Source organism: Mus musculus, chromosome 11 (genome assembly GCF_000001635.26).
Source record: "Mus musculus strain C57BL/6J chromosome 11, GRCm38.p6 C57BL/6J".
NCBI classification, from domain to species: Eukaryota; Metazoa; Chordata; class Mammalia; order Rodentia; family Muridae; genus Mus; species Mus musculus.
The window spans coordinates 34,085,702-34,104,753 of NC_000077.6; the positions used below are offsets into that span (position 1 = coordinate 34,085,702).

General features: G+C 42.8%; 1 protein-coding gene and 1 long non-coding RNA gene across 2 annotated transcripts in view; one reads left to right on the forward strand and one right to left on the reverse strand.

The window, feature by feature from the left end:
* Lcp2 (lymphocyte cytosolic protein 2) overlaps window positions 1-6,580 on the forward strand; it is a 45,354-nt gene extending 38,774 nt beyond the window's left edge. Inside the window, exons 18-21 of the mRNA NM_010696.4 lie at window positions 1,507-1,601; window positions 2,329-2,406; window positions 3,824-3,979; window positions 4,864-6,580. Of these exons, the coding sequence (NP_034826.2) occupies window positions 1,507-1,601; window positions 2,329-2,406; window positions 3,824-3,979; window positions 4,864-4,986 (452 nt within the window). The 3' untranslated portion in view covers window positions 4,987-6,580. The remainder of the gene's footprint in view (window positions 1-1,506; window positions 1,602-2,328; window positions 2,407-3,823; window positions 3,980-4,863) is intronic.
* 4930469K13Rik (RIKEN cDNA 4930469K13 gene) overlaps window positions 1-12,853 on the reverse strand; it is a 124,594-nt gene extending 111,741 nt beyond the window's left edge. Inside the window, exons 1-3 of the long non-coding RNA NR_155520.1 lie at window positions 12,815-12,853; window positions 11,051-11,144; window positions 5,859-5,946 (exon numbers count right to left, since the gene is read on the reverse strand). This is a non-coding gene — a long non-coding RNA (RIKEN cDNA 4930469K13 gene). The remainder of the gene's footprint in view (window positions 1-5,858; window positions 5,947-11,050; window positions 11,145-12,814) is intronic.
* Between the last annotated feature and the right edge of the window lie 6,199 nt (window positions 12,854-19,052).

Consider the following 19,052-nt stretch of genomic DNA (forward strand, 5'->3'; position numbering starts at 1 on the left):
CAGCTGTGCAATATAAGACTTAGTTCTATTATTCTTCTATAGTATTTGAGTTCATTCAACAAACTCTAAGTATTTTGATTGGCTATTGAGAACCTAGAGAAGGCAGGTGCTAGCAGCTCAGACCCAGAATTCCCTACTCACAAACAGAGAAGACCATCTCAGACAACCCTGAAGAATTGACCCTGAAGTCCTCAGCTCCTCTTAGGTGGGCATCCTTTCCTCAGTGGATCCTAGTGCAGGAGCACCTGAGGTGCTTTGATGTGTGAGGCTTCCCAGGACGCCTGGTGCAGTGACCCAGGGGTTCATACTTAGGCAAGGTAATGACTAGGAACCACAGGCCTTAAGTCTTGGCCCTGACACTACTGCATGGAACCTGCTCAGACTCTCTAAGCTTCACATGCAAAAGAAACTCAGTACCCTTCTGGTCAAATGGCCCTGAAGACTAAACATAACATACAGAAAATGCCTTATTTAAGCCTAGATAGATTCATGTTAAGCAAACATTCGTTGAACGAATGAATGAACGAACAAATGAATGAATGAGTAAATGACAGAAGAATGAGCAAGCATTCGAGATAACAGGACCTTTCAGTTCTTTTCAGCTTGGCTGACACAGAAACTGACTTGACACCCACAGCCAACACAGTCAAGCATTTCCCAAGCTGAGGGACTTTCCTCTAAACCTCCAGTGAACTCTAAGCAAAAGACGGTCTTAGAATAAAGGAAGCGTAGGCTCTGTGACAAGCTTCTGGCTGAGCAGATAGTTTGTGGTGTCCGTTTAGCCAACATTTGTATATCTTAGGAAGCTGCAGAATCAAAACAAACAGAAAAATCACAGCAAACATTGGCTCAAAACCTAACACTATTCTCCAAGCACTTCCTTTCCCTCTGTGAACTGGGAATGTAATTATCTCTTCCCGGCTGCCAGTGCAAGCTGTTGGGAGTGTTCATGTGTGCTGCTAGGGGGGCACCTACAGAGGCTCTGCTTGTGCAGGTTCTTACTGAGACACACAGTAAAAACAATTGTGGTGTTCTTTAAAACAGACCCACATGATGCTGTCTGCATGTTTAGGGGCCCACATGATGCTGTATGCAAGTTTAGGGGCCCACATGATGCTGTACGCAAGTTTAGGGGCCCACATGATGCTGTATGCAAGTTTAGGGGCCCACATGATGCTGTACGCAAGTTTAGGGGACCACATGATGCTGTATGCAAGTTTAGGGGCCCACATGATGCTGTACGCAAGTTTAGGGGACCACATGATGATGTCTGCATGTTTAGGGGATCACTGAAATGTTGAGGTCTCTTCTCTCCAAATTTCCCCAGCATGGTACAAAACACTGCCCAAGCCAGCCCTTGTAGCTTTAAAGAGATGGAAATTATATTTCCAACCTCTTATTCTTGAAAAATGAATTACTCTATGGGGGCATCTGTGATGGATGCATTATGAGACACGGAAACAATGACTGATGGTAAATTCATCTTCAAAATACTTTGCTTCGAAGGTCCAGGCAACAGGCCACCTCTCAGAAGTGAAGGCAGAAACTTACCCTTGCCGGTTCCAAACAGGCCTCAGCCTCCATCTCCTGGGGAAGAAGAGGTAATACAGCTGTTTCTAATGTGTTGGCCTTTTTTCTAGCCAAGGGACTTTAAGAAACTCTAGTAGGCTGTTCTGCTGTATTTGTGTCTTCCATTAGAGTTTTGTTGCTGCCATTTAATTAAAAGAGCATCTGTGTAGCACAGTGGTCAGACCCTTGCCTGGGGGGGGTGTGTGTGGGGGGAGGTTTGAGGATCCCATCCCGGATCCACCGCATAGCACACAATAAACCAGAACTGAAGGGAAGATGCAGACAAGAACTAATGTTTCCCTTAGTGTTCTCTTACAGCCTTCTGGGGCATTAAGAAATGAAAAACATAATCCCATTTTTTTTCCATCTGTCTCTTGGTTTATAGCCTTGAAAAGGGAAGTTTCTTAGTTGCTCCATTAGGACAGATTTTTCATTAAGTATGTTACTACGATATAATAAGCTGAAAAAGTTCCTCTGTCTCTGTCTTTCAGGATGAAAGGTTCCATTATATAATGGGGGTGGGGTGGGGTCCTTCACAAATGCCTTTGCAGTCAGTGGCGTGATAAGGAAGCAGTTCACACAAAATGCCTTCTCTGTAGCCCCTTCTAAGCGATTCTGGTCAAGAAAACAAAAGTTTCAAACCTCAGAGATCTGAGGTGGTGATTCATGGGAACTGTTAGTTTTTTTTTTTCTTTCCTTTTCGCTTTATTTATGTAACTACAGAACTTATAGTTCTTTTAAAAAATTTCTTATTTGTAGACACCCTTAGATGAAGAGTGGTATGTCTCTTATATCACCCGACCAGAGGCAGAAGCTGCTCTGAGGAAGATAAACCAGGTACCATTCTACCATGGATTGTCATGCACTTATCAATGTTAGTGGATGGCGAGAAAGGCTGTTGACACACACTGGCTCAAGTGTGAGCCAGCTATCAATCCTGCTACTCTGTTCCTTTAAGACCCATCAGGGCTACCATCCTCCCTGCTAGCATCCGTAGAACCCTTTCTCTGAGCGGCCATCACTTGTCTAGGGAAAATTCTAAATTAAGGTAATCATGGATCCATTGGCACATATTAGGGAGTTTCATGAGTGAATTAATGAATGATGTGTCTCTTTTGGGGGCATCAAATAAATCATGTAACATTCCAGAAATCCTACTACTTCATCTTCCTCTTAACGACCAGTTATCATCCAAGTTCACGGGAAAGACTCATGCTAAAGGCATAGCCACAAAGCCTTCCAGAAGTTTCTAGCTAGTCTTTTGATATAATAAAATCTTAAGCAGGTCCGGACGAGAGAACAATAACTCTTCATCTTTCACACTGTTAAGGCTACAACAGCCATTTTTCAGTCTCCTCATCAGATTTGATCACATGGAGGACAGTTATTATTATTATTATTATTATTATTATTATTATTATTATCTGGGTTCCTGAGTTTTAGGGAGATTTTTTTTAATAAATGGGAGTGTAGTGTGGGTGGAGGGAGTCCTCACACTCTCCAGGTGATTCTGAATTCAAGCCAAGCTCTGATTCACTGGTCCAGTGGGAAGTTCTTTTACCACATATGTTCTGACCGGCTCAATTAACTTTGAACAAAAGGAGCAAAGGAATGTTGTTGTTGAATATTGATGGCTATTTAAAACCCTCTCTAATTAAGTACATAGAGGAAGGAGTGATTTACATGGGTCTTACTAATTAGCTCTATTTTAATATTAGGTCTTTGCCATGCGACATTACCTTGCAATTTTTCTTGTATGAAAATTTAGAGTTGAGAACAAATCACATGCTCTGTTAAGTATTGGGGGAAGGGAGACAAGAACATAGAAAGTCCACCTTCACTGTTGTTCAGGTGTGGGCTAAAGGGGCGTCCATCTCACAGGCAAATTGTGTGTTCTGCATGGGAACATGGACAGGGAAGGCTAGCCAATCAACAGAAGTGAGTAGGTACACAAGAAGTAAGCCACCTTATTTTGTATGGCCCTTTATCCATTAACTGGTCATTTGTTTTTATTACTGGAAAACATACTTTATATTAAGACACTTCAAAGACATTAACTCAAAAACTTCAGATATAATCTCAGTTGTCTTTCTGAATAATCAAAAGATCCAGGTACCTGGGATCCCCAGCTATGAGGAGATCTCATTGTCACCTGGCACCATGACAGCTTTGAAGGTCCCTAAAGGCTTGTCTCTTACACGGTATGGAACTGACTTTCATTGCTCCCATTAATGGCAAGCACCCATTCCTTTAGGATGGCACCTTCCTGGTTAGAGACAGCTCTAAGAAGACAGCGAACAATCCGTATGTCCTCATGGTGCTGTACAAAGACAAAGTTTACAACATCCAAATCCGCTACCAGGAGGAAAGTCAAGTCTACTTGTTGGGCACTGGACTTCGAGGAAAAGAGGTAAGGACTTTAGTCTTCACTCTTTGCCCAGATCCCATACTGTATAGCAACTATGCAGTTGAATCACATGCTGTTTGGCAGCTATGTTGTTAAACAACATCAGTGAGGCCCTCCGTTGAAGGAGGAAGGAAAGAAGAAACGTACTACCCATGACTAAGTCCACTGTAGGAGTCTTGCTTGAACTTTCATTCGAAATAATCCAACATCATAGGTGTAATTTGTTGGTGCTGCTTAGGCCTGAGCCTAGGGCCGTGTGCACACCAGTCAGGAGCCTAGGGCCGTGTGCACACCAGTCAGGAGCCTAGGGCCGTGTGCACACCAGTCAGGAGCCTAGGGCCGTGTGCACACCAGTCAGGAGCCTAGGGCCGTGTGCACACCAGTCAGGAGCCTAGGGCCGTGTGCACACCAGTCAGGAGCCTAGGGCCGTGTGCACACCAGTCAGGAGCCTAGGGCTGTGTGCACACCAGTCAGGAGCCTAGGGCCGTGTGCACATCAGTCAGGTGAAAGCCCTGAACTTCATCTCTGGCCCCAAAGCCTAAATTTTAAAATAATAAAAAAAAATCATTAAAAAATGCATTTAGGAAGTGTCAAAGTGTCTTATATTTTGTACCTTATATTTTGACTTCTTTTGACCCAATTTTGATGTAAGATTATGTTATCTCTATAAAACAATATTTAAAATGCCATAAGATGGGATGAGAGATGGCTCAGAACTAAGAGCACTCACTACTCTTGCAGAAGACTGAGGTTCTCTCTGGCCCAACTTTCTATTTCTATCTTTTACTTACAGTTGGTTGGCTATTGAGGAGGAAATCTCTAAACTACCTGATAAATGCGTACTGTCCATTCCACTGCTGACTTATCTCCCCGTTTGACTTTTCCAGGACTTCCTGTCTGTATCAGATATTATTGACTACTTCAGGAAAATGCCGCTGTTGCTCATTGATGGAAAGAATCGAGGGTCCAGATACCAGTGCACACTAACACACGCTGCAGGCTGTCTGTAGCAAGTTAGCCAAGAAATGAGCCTTTCTGACTTGGTGGTCACTGCGGCGAAATCACGTGACCTTAGCAAATCGCCGAGCACTTAGGAGTAGACTGTTAACTCGGGCCCAGAGTTCTGCCCTGCCCTTTTAAAGTATCTGAAGATTGTTGAATACCACATGATTTATTTATTTTCTTTGATGTTTATAGAGTATAGAAGTGATCATGTTCACATTTGAAGTCTAAGAGTGCATGGCAGACATGAGATTTTGAACATCCATCCCAAAATACAGTACTTGATACAGTACAGAAATAATGTGGAGCAAGCTGAAAAAGTACTGAAACTGGTCATTTTTGATATATTTTATAATGAATCTTTTGTCAGGCCGAGGCATGTTCTGTTTTTTACACAACTTAAAATGATTAAAATTCATTTTGGAGCAGCAATAACTTAAGAGGCTCCAAAAAAAAAAAATAGAACTCCATCGTTTCTTATTTGGTTTTACAGGGTGTGTTTTTATGTGTTCCCTTTCGTAATGAGATTAATGCATGTGGGGATAACTTCCTGGGATTAAAGTTATCGTTTGCTTTACTTTTTTCGATCCTTAAGACAACGTTGTTTGGTCCTTGCTGTTATATTTTTATTTTAAAGCAAATGTAAGCTACCTTTCTGAACATACAAGAAGAAAATAGGCTTAGGTTCAGTGATGCAGCTTTGCTGTCAAACATGCTGGGCTTCTTGTTGCTTCTCTTATCACAGACCCTCATGTCTCCATCCATGGTGGCCTCCGTTCTAGTACTGAAGGTCTCCTGGGAAGACGAGCAATGCTTGGTAAACACACACACACGCACACACACACACACACACACACACACACACACACTTCGAGCCTACCTTCCTACTAGATGATACTTGCATTCGCTGGCCTTCAGTTAGACAGTTTGACTTTCTGGGATGGTCGCCTGTTCCTGTTCCTTTGGGCCTGCAACAGTTCATAGAGGATCATGAAGTGAGAATGTGAGGACATCCGTTCACTTCATGGTGACTGGGAAACAAAAGAAAGGACAAGAAGCGCATTTCCCTCCATGTCTTGCATCTTCTGCCTAACTGGGCTTCATCTCCTAAGATTCCACCACTGCCCAATGCTGCCCTGGTCGGGGGCAGGGGGCCAAGCTTCTACCATGTGGGCCTTTGGAGAATTCTATCCAAACCTCTGCTCTGGTTTTCTGCTTTATTAGCCCAACAAGTATGTTGCAAAACTGCTATCTTGTCCTCAGATTGGCTTTTAAACCCTTTGAAGCACCTCAGATCTCCTTCAGTTTTGAAATCACACTTAACAAAAGGTAGAGAGAGATTTCTGGCCTATGTTGGTTTAACTTGCCATTTTTGACTTTATGATGGCATGGAAGTGATGCTTGTTAAGCACGAACTGTACGTCAAAGTTTGAATTTTGCTTTTCTGGGGCTAGCAGCAGATGCTATGAAATGTAAGAGTCTTGGCTAGCAGGTGATCACCAGGGCACCCATCAGTACTTTACATGTTTTATGTTGAAGCTGATTTTTTTCTTTTTGTGGAGGGGCTGCTATGAACGCTCAATAAATTAAATAATGCATTCCATATTAAGACAAAATAGAGTTTGTGTTAGGGGACTCTGCCCAGCTGCAGGTTAAAGTGCATGATCTGAGCATGTTTAAGGCTGGTGAGTCTGAGCTCTGATGTTCAATAAGTTATGAACAGTAAAGAAATTCTCAATTCACAGACTTTCCCCTCACTACTGTAAGCTTTATCAAGATATCGTCAGTGTAGCGGGATGACAATTTGCAGTATTGTTTATGTTTAGCAACATGAACCTGGTACACACGGAGCAGTGACATCCCTTCTTCTCTCAATCTCATTCTCATGGGATGCCTGGCATCATTGCGTGGCATCATTGTGTGACTTTTATTGACAAAAGTTTGATTTCTGACCTACACAATTTTCAAGTAGGAAGGAATATTCTATACTTTTATTTTCATGAGTTAAGAAAACCTTTTTAAAAGGAACCAAGTTAATACTGAAGACACACTAAGATAAGGAGTAGGTCGAAGCACTTACTCAGTGACAATAATAATGTTGTTCTGCAAAACATTGCCCTTACAAAGCAAGAGTTCTCAATTTAGGAAGGATCCAGCACTTGGAAATGAGAAACCTGAAAAGCTTGTATACGTTTCCTCAGGAGGCTGTCCATAAGGATCTGCAGCGACTGCACTATGTGAGATACTGAGCTAGGTCCCGGGAGAGGGCAGCAGGATGCTGCAGGTTCTGATAGAGTAAGCTCAACTTGTGCCTTGCTTTACGGTACTCTGTATTTAAAGGTAATGAAAAGTAAGGACATGGTAGATCTCAAAGCATTTATTGGTAGTTACGATGGTTAAGACTGTCAACTCAAGTGGGTTTTAGAGTCACTTAAGGGTGTATCAGTGAGCATGTTTACAGAGAGGTTTAGATGAAGATGAAAGACACACTCTCAATGTGGGTTGAGTACATAGAGCACAGCACTGCTGTCTTTTCCCCTGTTTCAAAATGGTGGCTGCAGTATGACCAGATGCCTCACTTTCCTTTCCCTGCCAAGATCAACCGTATTTCCTCAAAGTATAAGTCCAAATCAACCCTTCTTCTCTTAAGTTGACTCTTATCAGATGTTCCTCACAGCACCAAGAAAGAAAAGCAGTAGATGACAGGAGACATAAATGTATTTGAATCTCTTAGAACAAAGGGGCAAAAATGAGTGTTGTGGGTAAGGTGTTCTCTTGCACCACTATAGCTGCAATCGGGGAATCTCTGTTTTCATGACTAGCAGCAACACGTGTGCTTTCTTTGAATTCTATTCAGTTCTATTCTTCTGCTACAGTCTTGCCTATCTGAGCCATGAGCCTCATGACACCAGCTTGGGTCATTGCTCTGCTCTTTGCCTACAGATTAATATCTTAGAAAAATTAAGTCATTCAGGACCCCTCTCTGAAACAGAAAATCAGTTCTTTTTAGGGTCACCCAAAGGCAAAGCTGTATGCTGCTGCAGTAGCACCTCCTTCTACCAGGACACGGAGGAAGGAAGCCCGTGTACAGCACAGCAAATACAGATAGGCCAATTCCCAACACCAGACTTCCAGCATCAGTGCAATCAATTGCCCTTTGAGGCAGTAAAACAAGCAAGCAAGCAAGCAAGCAAACAAAAAAACAGCTTTCAAGATGGCATGCTTACTTATAATTATATTAAATTATATCACTAAATTATATAATTAAATTATATCACTAAACTTAGTTCTTCCAGATTTTTTATTTTTATTTATTTTGCTTTTTTTTTTTTTCCGAGACAGGGTTTCTCTGTGTAGCCCTGGCTATCCTGGAACCTCACTTTGTAGACCAGGCTGGCCTTGAACTCAGAAATCCGCCTGCTTCTGCCTCCCAAGTGCTGGGATTAAAGGCGTGTTCCACCACGCCTGGCTGTTCTTCCAGATTTTTAAGTCAACAAAAACCAGAAATCCAAAAAAGACACACACACACACACACACAGAGAGAGAGAGAGAGAGAGAGAGAGAGAGAGAGAGAGAGAGAGAGAGAGAGTTAGTTCAGTCAGATAATCTGACAGAAGCAGGTGCTCCATCTGGAATCTCAGGCTCTTCAAATGGATGGCTTGCTTCTGCCTCTTTGTGGTCCTCTGTCTTCTTGGGCTGACCAAACTGAAGATTGAGGTCACAGAGCAGGATCTGGGAGAGTTCTGAGTAAGGGAGAAGATGGAGTGTCCAGTGTCAGCCCAACTCTTACTGCTTTAAGGAGTCAGTTCCTAACTTCTAATGACTTTTGTCAGACATTCACTGATCAAACTCCTACCTAGGTGACCCATTTGTGAGTTAACCACAGGTATAATGTGGAAGCTGACTAAAAGGTTCTTCACCCATCCACTCAGTTATCTTCCTACACTGTAACAGTATGTAAATATAGCTTTTGTTTTTTAAGATTTATTTATTTAATGCATGTCCTCAGACACACCAGAAGAGGGCACTGGATCCCATTACAGATGGCTGTGAGTGACCATGTGGTTGCTGGGAATTGAACTCAGGACCTGTGGAAGGACAGTCAGGGCTCTTAACTGCTAAGCCATCTCTCCAGCCCCATTTCAATATATCTTAAATCTACCTAACTCACACATGCATGCAATGCAAAGCATCGGGACAGATGTCTATCTTCAACTTTCTTAAGTCTCTTTTTCTTTGATTGTGTGTGTGTGTGTGTGTGTGTTGGTCTCCTCACCCCATGGTGGTGTGCCTATTAGTTTTTATTAATGACAAAAACCTGTCATATCTAGAGAAAGGGGATTTCAATTGAGGAGCTGCCTATAGCAGACTGGTCTGGACATGAGCGTGTGGGGACATTTTCTTCAATGATAGGTGAATGTAGGTGGTGCCATCCCTGGGCAGTGCCTGGGTGTGTAAGAAAGGAAACTGAGCAAACCAAGAGAAGCAAGCCAATAGGCTCCATGTGGTCTCTGTTCTATAAGCTGTAGGGTGAGGTTAACCCTTTCCTTCCCAGGTTGCTTTGGCTATAGTGCTGAAGCAGTAGAACACAGACTAAATCATGGTGGGTGAGTGTGTCAGTGTTTCTCTCTGTATAGCAAAAGGCATGGCTTGTTTTTCCCTTTCAGTTTCTGCTATTTGTGAAGACAGCACTCTCTTATTGACTCCCCACCCTTCCAAATATGCTTAAAGAGGAAAGCTTTCCCAGTTAAGCTTAAATTTTACTTATATAGGTGCTTTGCATAGCTAAGTTTTCCAAGTGGAGAATCTCACTGGTTTTTATTTTCAGGCTTGCTTTTAACTAACTACACTTGTTTTATTCTTATTCTTGGTTAGGAAGATGATACTTCAAACATCTACTAGTTAGTAAATTGCTTTTCTCTCTATTCAGAACTTGGTTATCCCCTTATCACAAGCGCCCCTTTTCTTGGGTAGTTTTTATTTTGCAATACCAGAGATTGATCTTGGGATCTTGTGCATGCTGGACAAGCCCCTTATCATTGCTATGTGACCCTCAGATTTTTATTTATAAGGGACAGAGGGTTGCTGAGGGTATCTGTATAAAGCGCATTCTAAGAAGCTATCACAGCCAGGAATAGTGTCTGTGTGTGTCCACCTCGGGGTAATGCTTATGAGCAGCAGTATACACGACACAACAGAGAGACAGAAAGAACCTGACCCCCGATGAAATCTTGTAATTCTGAGTTAATTTCAGGGCTGCATCCACTTTGGATTATCTGCCCTCATGGTACACACTATGTATCATATTTGTTATTTGCAGCTGCAGGTCTCAGAGGTGACACAGAAAGTATCTACAATTATCTGAGAGCTGTAAAACATAACTATACACTCAACATCATTTTCATGGATCATAATGGATGGAACAGAGGGCAATAGCTTGTAGATGGAGAAAGTAGGGGTACATATTTCAGTTAATCCCACAGGAGGAACTATGTAAGATGAAATGGGTTAACTGGTGAGAGTTCTCCAGCATGCTGGCTCAGGGAGAGCTTAACTCCAGAAATACTGAACCACAGAAATTTTACATGGCTAGGAGAAAATGAGACAATATATCTATGACTGGCTAAACACCATGACCTATAGGTTTATTATAGCACTAAGAATATATTTAAAGTGAAAGAACACTTCACTTACAGAATCAAACTTTTTAACTCTTAATCTGGCATAGCCTGGGCAAGTTCAGTGCAGGTTCATGGGTGAAGACAGTGACTTTTGTAGAATTGACACAGGCACATGACTGTGCTGAGGGAAAGGGTGGGAGGCACATTCTGAAAGGCTAGATAACGTAAGAAACTTGTTGGTGTCAGAAATAGGGATTCAGGCCTAGCATCTTCAAACATACAGTTCAGACTATATTGAAAACATTTCTTAACAGGACGCTTATAATTAGTGGAGAATATCCTAGCTGAAATACAAATTGGCTCTAGCCTGTCTTCTGTGACAGCAGTGTGCAGACATGCTTAGCCTGTCTTCTGTGACAGTGGTGTGCAGACATGCTGACCCCATCCGTACCTTTCATCTTCTTCACCTCCAAAGAAATTGTATTAATGTTCTTAATCATGGCTTCCACTTTTTGCTTGTGGTCATGATGATTATTCTTAAACATCTGATTATAAAAGAGAAACAGAAGCAATATATAGGAGCAGAGCTATTTGCATTGGGGGGTTGGTGAGGTGGTTCAGCAGTCAAGAGGACTTACAGCTCCTTCAACCTAAATTCCATTCCCAGCACTCACACTGGACAATGGTTCCCCAGGACTGTTTACAACTCCAGCTCCAGGGGTCCAATGTCCTTTTCTGGCCTCTTCAGACACCCATGCAACACAGGGCACACACACATGTATATTTTTTTAAAAAATTAAAATTTAGGTAGTTTACAAAAGAAAAAAAAGTGTTATCTCAGAACTAAAGTCATTGTCTTTTCTTATACCCAGGAAAGCATCAACCTGTTTTGGTTTTCCAGATGAGAACCATTGCAAGTGGAATTCTTAGGGTGAGGGTTCTTCTCACATCCAAGACACATCCACAAGATGGGGCCCTTACAATAGAAACAAAGTCCCCTTTTCAGAAATCCTCAACATTTACAAACGACCTTACAGTTATCAATTGTGTGGGGGCTTTCCTAATTTTTTGTTGATTCCGTGTCTCTTACTCTTGAATGACAGTAGCCACTTGTAATTTCTTTAAGCACACACTAAAAACTAAAATGTTATGTCGTGTTTATAATTCATTGTCGAGAAAGGATTAAGCAAGCACTGGATTATCTGAAATACACGACGTTGCACAGTAAATATATCTAACCAAGACTGTCTCCAGAGGGATGGCTGACTAGATGTTAACTAGCTTTTTAGTCAAACTCCTCAAAATGACTTGAAAAGTAAACCGAAATTGGCCTAGACTGTTCCTGCCAGGTAAAAGCTGGGTAGTTACAGGTGAGGATTATTTGTGCTGGATAATGAAATCAAGTGAATCACCAAGTTAGCCCGTGTTTTTGTATTTTCCTGAATTTCAGTCATGTATCCTGTTTTCCCTCACTTCCTTCATGGCAGCTGTAAAACTTCTTTTTTTCTCCAGACATTAAGGAGAGAGACACGCTTTGCATAACCTCTAAGATCCTGAATATTAAAACAAGAGCATAAAGAACAATCTCACGTGCACATGCCAAATCCAAGATTTGGATGTTTTTTTTTGGGGGGGGGTAGAAATATAGTTTTAAAGAATAAGTATAAAGCCTAATTATTAATAATAAAACACAGAAACGGAAGTAAATGAATCAGAATGTCCTGAGCTCCACCCAGTGGGTAGGAGAGAGAGCATCAGAAGACTTAGGAGGCTCGAATCCCACAGGGCTGGCCACAGCTCAGCCTTATAGTTATAAAAATGGCTACTAACTGGGCACAGAAGATCCACACCCAGAGGACTAGGCCACGTCAGAAGTCAACATGCTATACAGGGAGGGCATGACACCACTGATGCACGTGCCCACAGAGCCCTGCTAGGGCCCTCAAACCTCAAGCGAGGCTTTCAAGAGCAGATTTTGAGGATCTCTACTCTCCAGGGGTCCCCGAGTTCCCAGTGCACAACACTCGCTCAGCCCCTGAGGCCGGGCCTAAGGCAGCCTGGAAATTCCCACCGCCTGGAAGTTTCTGGAAGTTTACACAGGCCTCGTTCACCTTCTGGGTGCCCCTTCCCCACCCACTCCACAGCCCTGAAGTTAGCTTGGTTACTGAACGGCTTCAAATACGCCTCAACTTTCCAAATGATCACCACAAATCACCTCGTCAACGGATCTGGTGAGGCCGAACCTTCAACAGTCAGTCAAGTCAACATTAGCTGTGGAGAGAGGGCGGGAAATCCAGGCTATGCTTCCTGATTGGCTAGTGTCTCTGTCTACCTGATTGGTCAGCGTCTATGCCCACAGCATTTTGATTGGTTTGGTCCTACACCCGTGGCATTCTGGGAATTGTAGTCTTAAATAAGAAACTCAACGGAAAATTGCGGATTCTAGGCTGCAAGTGACTCCTCTTGAGACTACCAACAAGGCCTTGACAATTTTGCTTCCTAGGTGCCAGCTTTATAACCCTTATGGGTTATTTTCTTTCCACAGTGCAGTGCTGGAGCTAAGGGCAGATTCTAGACTGACTGGTTTGGTTTGAAGCCTACACTAAATAAACTCTTAAGACCAAATTCCCACCCCCATCTTAGGAGCTATAAAAATATCTTGGAATAATATTTTGAGGGCTAAGTAAGATAATTAATCAGAGGGGTTTGGCTGGTAATAACTGTCCTGTAACTGTTTACTGGTATCAGGCTTACAAATTTTTCAGCTGAATAGGATACAGATGAGCCGACGACACAGTGATTTCTTGCCAAGTGAAGAAGCTGGGATTCAAGCCATCTGTGCTTGATTCCAAGAGGAATCCCTGACGCTACACGCTTTGAAACCGCCCCAGGTATTTGACATGGTGCTCTGAGTTATTATCCAAGATGTGCCGAGATCGTAGGTCTCCAGCATCAGGTACAAGGACATTCTGATTTCCCCAGGCCTCTCCTACAGTTCAGTGCCTTATCGAACCAGTTCCTTCCTGGTGGCAACCCACAGCACAGCCTGTTGGTCATTTTACGTTTTGTTTATCTCCAGTTTAACAATGTTGAGTTTGTCTGATGCTGAGTTAAATAGATGAGGAAGCCATAGGAGAACTGAGCATCAGTCCTGATGATAGCTAGCTGTGTGGCTCTACAAGAGTATCTTTTTTTCTTCTGAGCCCTCATTTCCTCATTGGGTTTCCTTGGGAGAGGCAAGGGCTAAGTTTCAGTCATTGCTAACATATAACAGCTTATTGAAGCCTGCATTATTACGGTACCTAGTATGTTAGTATTACTATCACATCTTAGACTCCACTCCTTTTAAATTTACTTTAAAAAAACACACCCCCAGTATAAGTGGAGTAAAATGTGACCAGAAGGTAAACAGGAGGACCCACAGGCAATGAAAACAGGGTGATATTTTATGCTGTGTGAGCTTGCCTCTTGCTTGATGCCGTGTCAGAGCCTGGTCTTTGTTTAAAACGAGTTCTTATTGGTCAGGAAAGTGTCACAGGCCATTTAGAACAAGCTGAGACTTCCATCTGAATAGAGTCAGAAAGATGGAAAGAATTGCAAGAGGTGTAACTCACCACGAGTATATGTGTTTTGATGCCTATGGGCCCCATATAAGCGTCCTTCATATCACTAGTGGGATTTGTCGATCCAGAATTAGACATTCCCTGACATGCCTTCCTTTTCTAAGTGTGATAGTCATACAATTGTCAAATTTCTAGAGACAGTCTTCCAGACTCAGCCCTCCTTGGTGCTGTGGCTTCATAGTTTCCTGCACCCATTTCCCCTTGCTTAATATTTTTAAAGTAAACTCTTGATGTCTTATTTCCTTTAGGTGCCAGGAGTTATGAGAATATAAGTGGGCACTAAACAATGACAAAGGATGTTCTCTGAGCTCACATTGTATCATCTGTTATGCTAGGAGCTTTCCTCTTCTGACAGCTCTGAAGTAGCTATTATCCCAGTTAAATAGAAAAAGCAGCTTACTCTCACAGAGCTTAATTCCTGCCCTGCTCCAGGGTCCACAGCCAGGAAATGGCAAAACCACGGAGTTCATTGCATCTGTGATTCGATTCTTCTCTTTGATACTGCATCATTCTGGGTGTCTTCAAATCCAGGATACCAGTCGCTAAGCTGAAGTTTTTTTGGTTTTTGGTTTTTCGTTTTTGGTTTTTGGTTTTTCGTTTTTGGTTTTTGGTTTTTTTTAAATTAGCCAAAATACCCAACAAAGGGGAGATAGAATCTGTAGAGACCATCTCCAGTATACAGGCATGGCCCCCAGTTGAGGGATGGGGCTACCCACCCATCTCAAAAATTTTAACCCAGAATCGTTCCTATCTAAAGGAAATGCAGAGACAAAAAATGGAACAGACACTGAAGGAAAGGCCATCCAGAGACCACCCCACATAAGAATCGATCCCACCTGCCGACACCAAACCCTGATACTATTGCTAATGCCAAAAAGTACTTGCTGGCAGTAGCCTGGTATAGGCCCCTGAGAGACTCTGCCAGCACCTGACCAATACAGATGTTGATTCTCACAGCCAACCATCAGACTGAACCCAGGGATCCCCAATGAAAGAGTTAGGGGAAGGACTGGAGGAGCTAAGGGGGACTGCAACCACATAGGAAGAACAACACTATCAACTAACCTGACCCCCCAGAGCTCCCAGGGACTAAACCACCAACCAAAGAGTACGCATACACATGGAGGGACCCATGGCTCCAGCTTCATATGTAGCAGAGGAAGGCCTTATCTGGCATCAATGGGAGGGGAGACCCTTGGTCCTGTGGAGGTTTGATACCCAGTGTAGGGAGATGCTAGAGCAGTGAGATGGGAGTGGGTGGGTGGGGGAGCACCCTCATAGAGGAAAAGGGGAGGGGGAGAGGGAGAGGGAGGATGGGACAGGGAGTTGGTGGAGGGGAACCTGGGAAGGGGGACAACATTTGAAATGTAAATAAATAAAATAACCAATAAAAAATTATCAGCAGGAAAAAGAAAACATTCCACTCAGATTCCTGTGTTAGCATGCATAGATTGTCAGAATGAGTCTATACATGGAGAGTAAAGATGTGATTGTGCCTTAAAGCAGAAGTGTTAGGATCTGACCCCAAGCATATCTGAAAACTACCTTATATGGAGAGGGATCCTACCATGTAGAAAGAGCCAGGGATGTTCATACACACAGTGACAATTGTGGGAAAACAAAGCAGGGGAGGCCATCTACGAGCCAAGAAGCCTCAGACGGACCCAGAGCTTTGCACCCCTCAACCTTGACCTTCCTGCCTGTAGAACTACGAGAGGCTGTTTCTGTTGCTCAGGATGCTCTGTGAGTGGTGTCTTGTTAGGGTTGCCTAGCACACTGAGGAGACCATCTCTGGATATTAAATGAGCCCACCCTGGCTCCCAGGACGTTTAGTTTTAATTGGCCATTGAACTTAAATACACAACTAATAATGTAGATACGGGCACATAAATGTGCGGTGGCCAGCACAGAGTGAGTGATGTTCACTTTCTGAGCTGAAGACAATCAACAATACAAAATGGAATGTGTTGGCATCAGTGCCTTATAAAAGCAAGGTGAATTTCACATCACAACAGCAGGAAGAGTATAGTTTCAGAACAGAACTAACTTATGAGCAAGGCTTACCACATGAGCATGTCCTCTTTCCCCTCTTCTTCTTTATTCTGAAGTGGAAACTTCACCTCAGTCCCGTGTGGCTCATATGCTGGAAATTCCCTATAGATAACAGCAGGAAAGAGGTGGGTTGTTTAAGAAGATCTATTGTTCATGTAGGTGTGCAGAGATAGCATTCTAATTGGAGAATTCGGAAAATCAAGTGGTGGCGGGGGCTGGGACTTGATAGGATGTGGGGCTCTGGGCACTCGGCATCTATTTCAGAATCTGTCTGGTGTTTTCAGTAATGGCTATGGCCTTGCTTCCAATGCTAGAGCTCATCTTAGTGGACAAGAACTTTTGGTAGCCTCCAAAAACTGCCTACCTCCAAACCATCTCTGAGTGCTTCTTATAGATAGATCGATCTGTCATTTGCAACAGGACAACATTTGTTATTCACAAAGAATTGGCTTCATATCAACGAAGAATTCTGAAAGGTTGACTGTGGCAAGCTGCTGCCTTAGGGGACAATGACAACTTATTGCAGTGTGTTCCCTCCTTGAGTAGCTAGCATAATGCATTCTGTCTTTGTGGGATTTTTTCCTAAGAAAATAAAACCTAAAAAGCAGGACCCGCTACTTACAGCTTGGGACTCTTATAGTTGAGACCTGAAAAAAAAGAAATCAGTTTTCCTTATTAACTTTGTAATGGCAGTTTACCAGAATCCAACCCAGGTTGCAGTTGTTGATTCTAATGTTAATCAAATAAAGGAGATTAAAAAACTGGTAAATTCCCCATAAAGAGGAAAGTTGTTTGCAGAACAAGGTGATTAAGCCTTTTATGGAGCTGACTGTGGATGGCTCAGCTAGTTTTATTGCAAAATCTTGACATAAAGCCTTTGTTTCCAGGAAAACAAACTGAGTAAATTATCTGACTTTTGCTGGATCTCAGGGCTCCTGTCTCTCTCCTCTGCCTGTTCATTCTCAGTTAAACATGCTAGTCACTGCATCTAAGGATGGATGCTCTCGGGATTCTCAACTCCCTCTGAACATGGCGATGTACTGTCCCTATGAACATGAGTCTGGGAGGTAGCAGCCTTGAATGCACACTAGCATTGTTATCTGAAAGGCATCACCAGACACCGATCAGGAAAATTTCCTATATGTCCAGAGGACTAGGGCTTTCCCATGGCCAATTACACAGATGACACAAGAAGCAATTGGGTGATCTTAGCTGCTGTGGTAGAAAGTGAACATTCGTCTTTGCCACACCTTCCCTGAGAGAAATGCAAAATGATGTCAGTAATGCAAATCAACATTGTTCCTCACTTAACTCTGAGCAAGCAACTACAGTTGCGTCCCAACTTCTCTGTCCCTCTGGGGACAATTCAGCTAAATTGAAATTTTATAGAAACAATAGAAAACTTCCAGTGTCTTACATGACACACTTAGACTGAAATTTTACAATTTGTCCAAGATTCAAACTTAACTATGACTCCTGCATTTCTGTTTGCTAAATCTGGCATATCTCTAACTCAAAACACTTCAACTGTGAACACAGCAGTGTGGAGCCTTCTAGTCATTGTGTATAGAAGCCAAGAGAAAGATGAAGCCTTCCCACACGGTATTCAAAATATTAATGTGGATACACTTACTGTGACAGAATTAGGTTCTCCTCTTCTTTCAGTGTCCCTGTGAGGCAAGCAAGGGGCTAGCTGTCAGAGGAAGCTGACGCTACCCAACAAGGCACCGTGTTTACCAGTTGCCTGCCATGCCTTTATGCTTGAACATTCTTTGTGCTTGGCTTCTTAGCTATCCCTTTATCTAGCAAGGCATTTTCATGACACAAGTTGTGTTTATTTCCAGAAATCTACCAATCAGAGGATAGCTGTCTCTGTCCCAAAATAAAATATGTTTCTAATTCTATTACGCCAGCCATCCATCCCATAACAATACTTGCTTTGTTTATTAAAGACATAGATCCTGATCTAATGTCGCCTCCCTCTGGGCATTGTGCTCCCCCACTGCCTTGCATCTGCATCAGCTGTCCATGGAGTGAGGAATGACCATCTTTATGAAGAGATTTATTAGGAAAATGAAGTTGGTTACCCTAAAATATAAGCATGCCCATCTTTTGTTATGAAAAACGTCTATGTGTATAAAAGCAGATTTGGGAGAATATCCAAGAACATATTGGCAAGGATTGCTAACACTTCTCATTAAAGATGTAAGGCCGACTTCGTGTACTTATTTGGTTGTGGTTTAACCCCTAGAGCCTTCTCTTTATTTTAAATTCTTCTGATCACTGCTGAACATGGTAAATCGCCCACCTTCAAGTGGAGCTCCTCAAACCTCACACTGTACCACAACTACTCAACAGGTGTGTAAAAAGGAGATTTGGGGACTCTTCTTGATGAATGACTTGGCAAGTCTAAGGAGGGGCCCTCTGAGTCTCCAAGTCCAATCTCCCCCATCTCTACTGTGACCTAGATGGTCTGTGTGCCTAGCACACCTGAAGGAATGCTGGCTTACAGCTCTACTGGTTAACCTCTGCAAGGCTCAAATGTATACCCACAATGTAACTTACTACATTCGGGAACATTTTTTCTCTTTAGATATTTATATAATTCCAGATCTCAGTAAGATCCCCTTCAGGAGAGAGGAAAGTGTTTGGGTGGAACACCCACCTCAGCTTGGATGGAGACAGACCCACAATGTCGGCTTTGATCACTGAGGTGGGAAGAAGAAATGAGAGCACACTTTCCAGATCTCTCCAATGTAGCTCGCTCCTTCTGTTTCT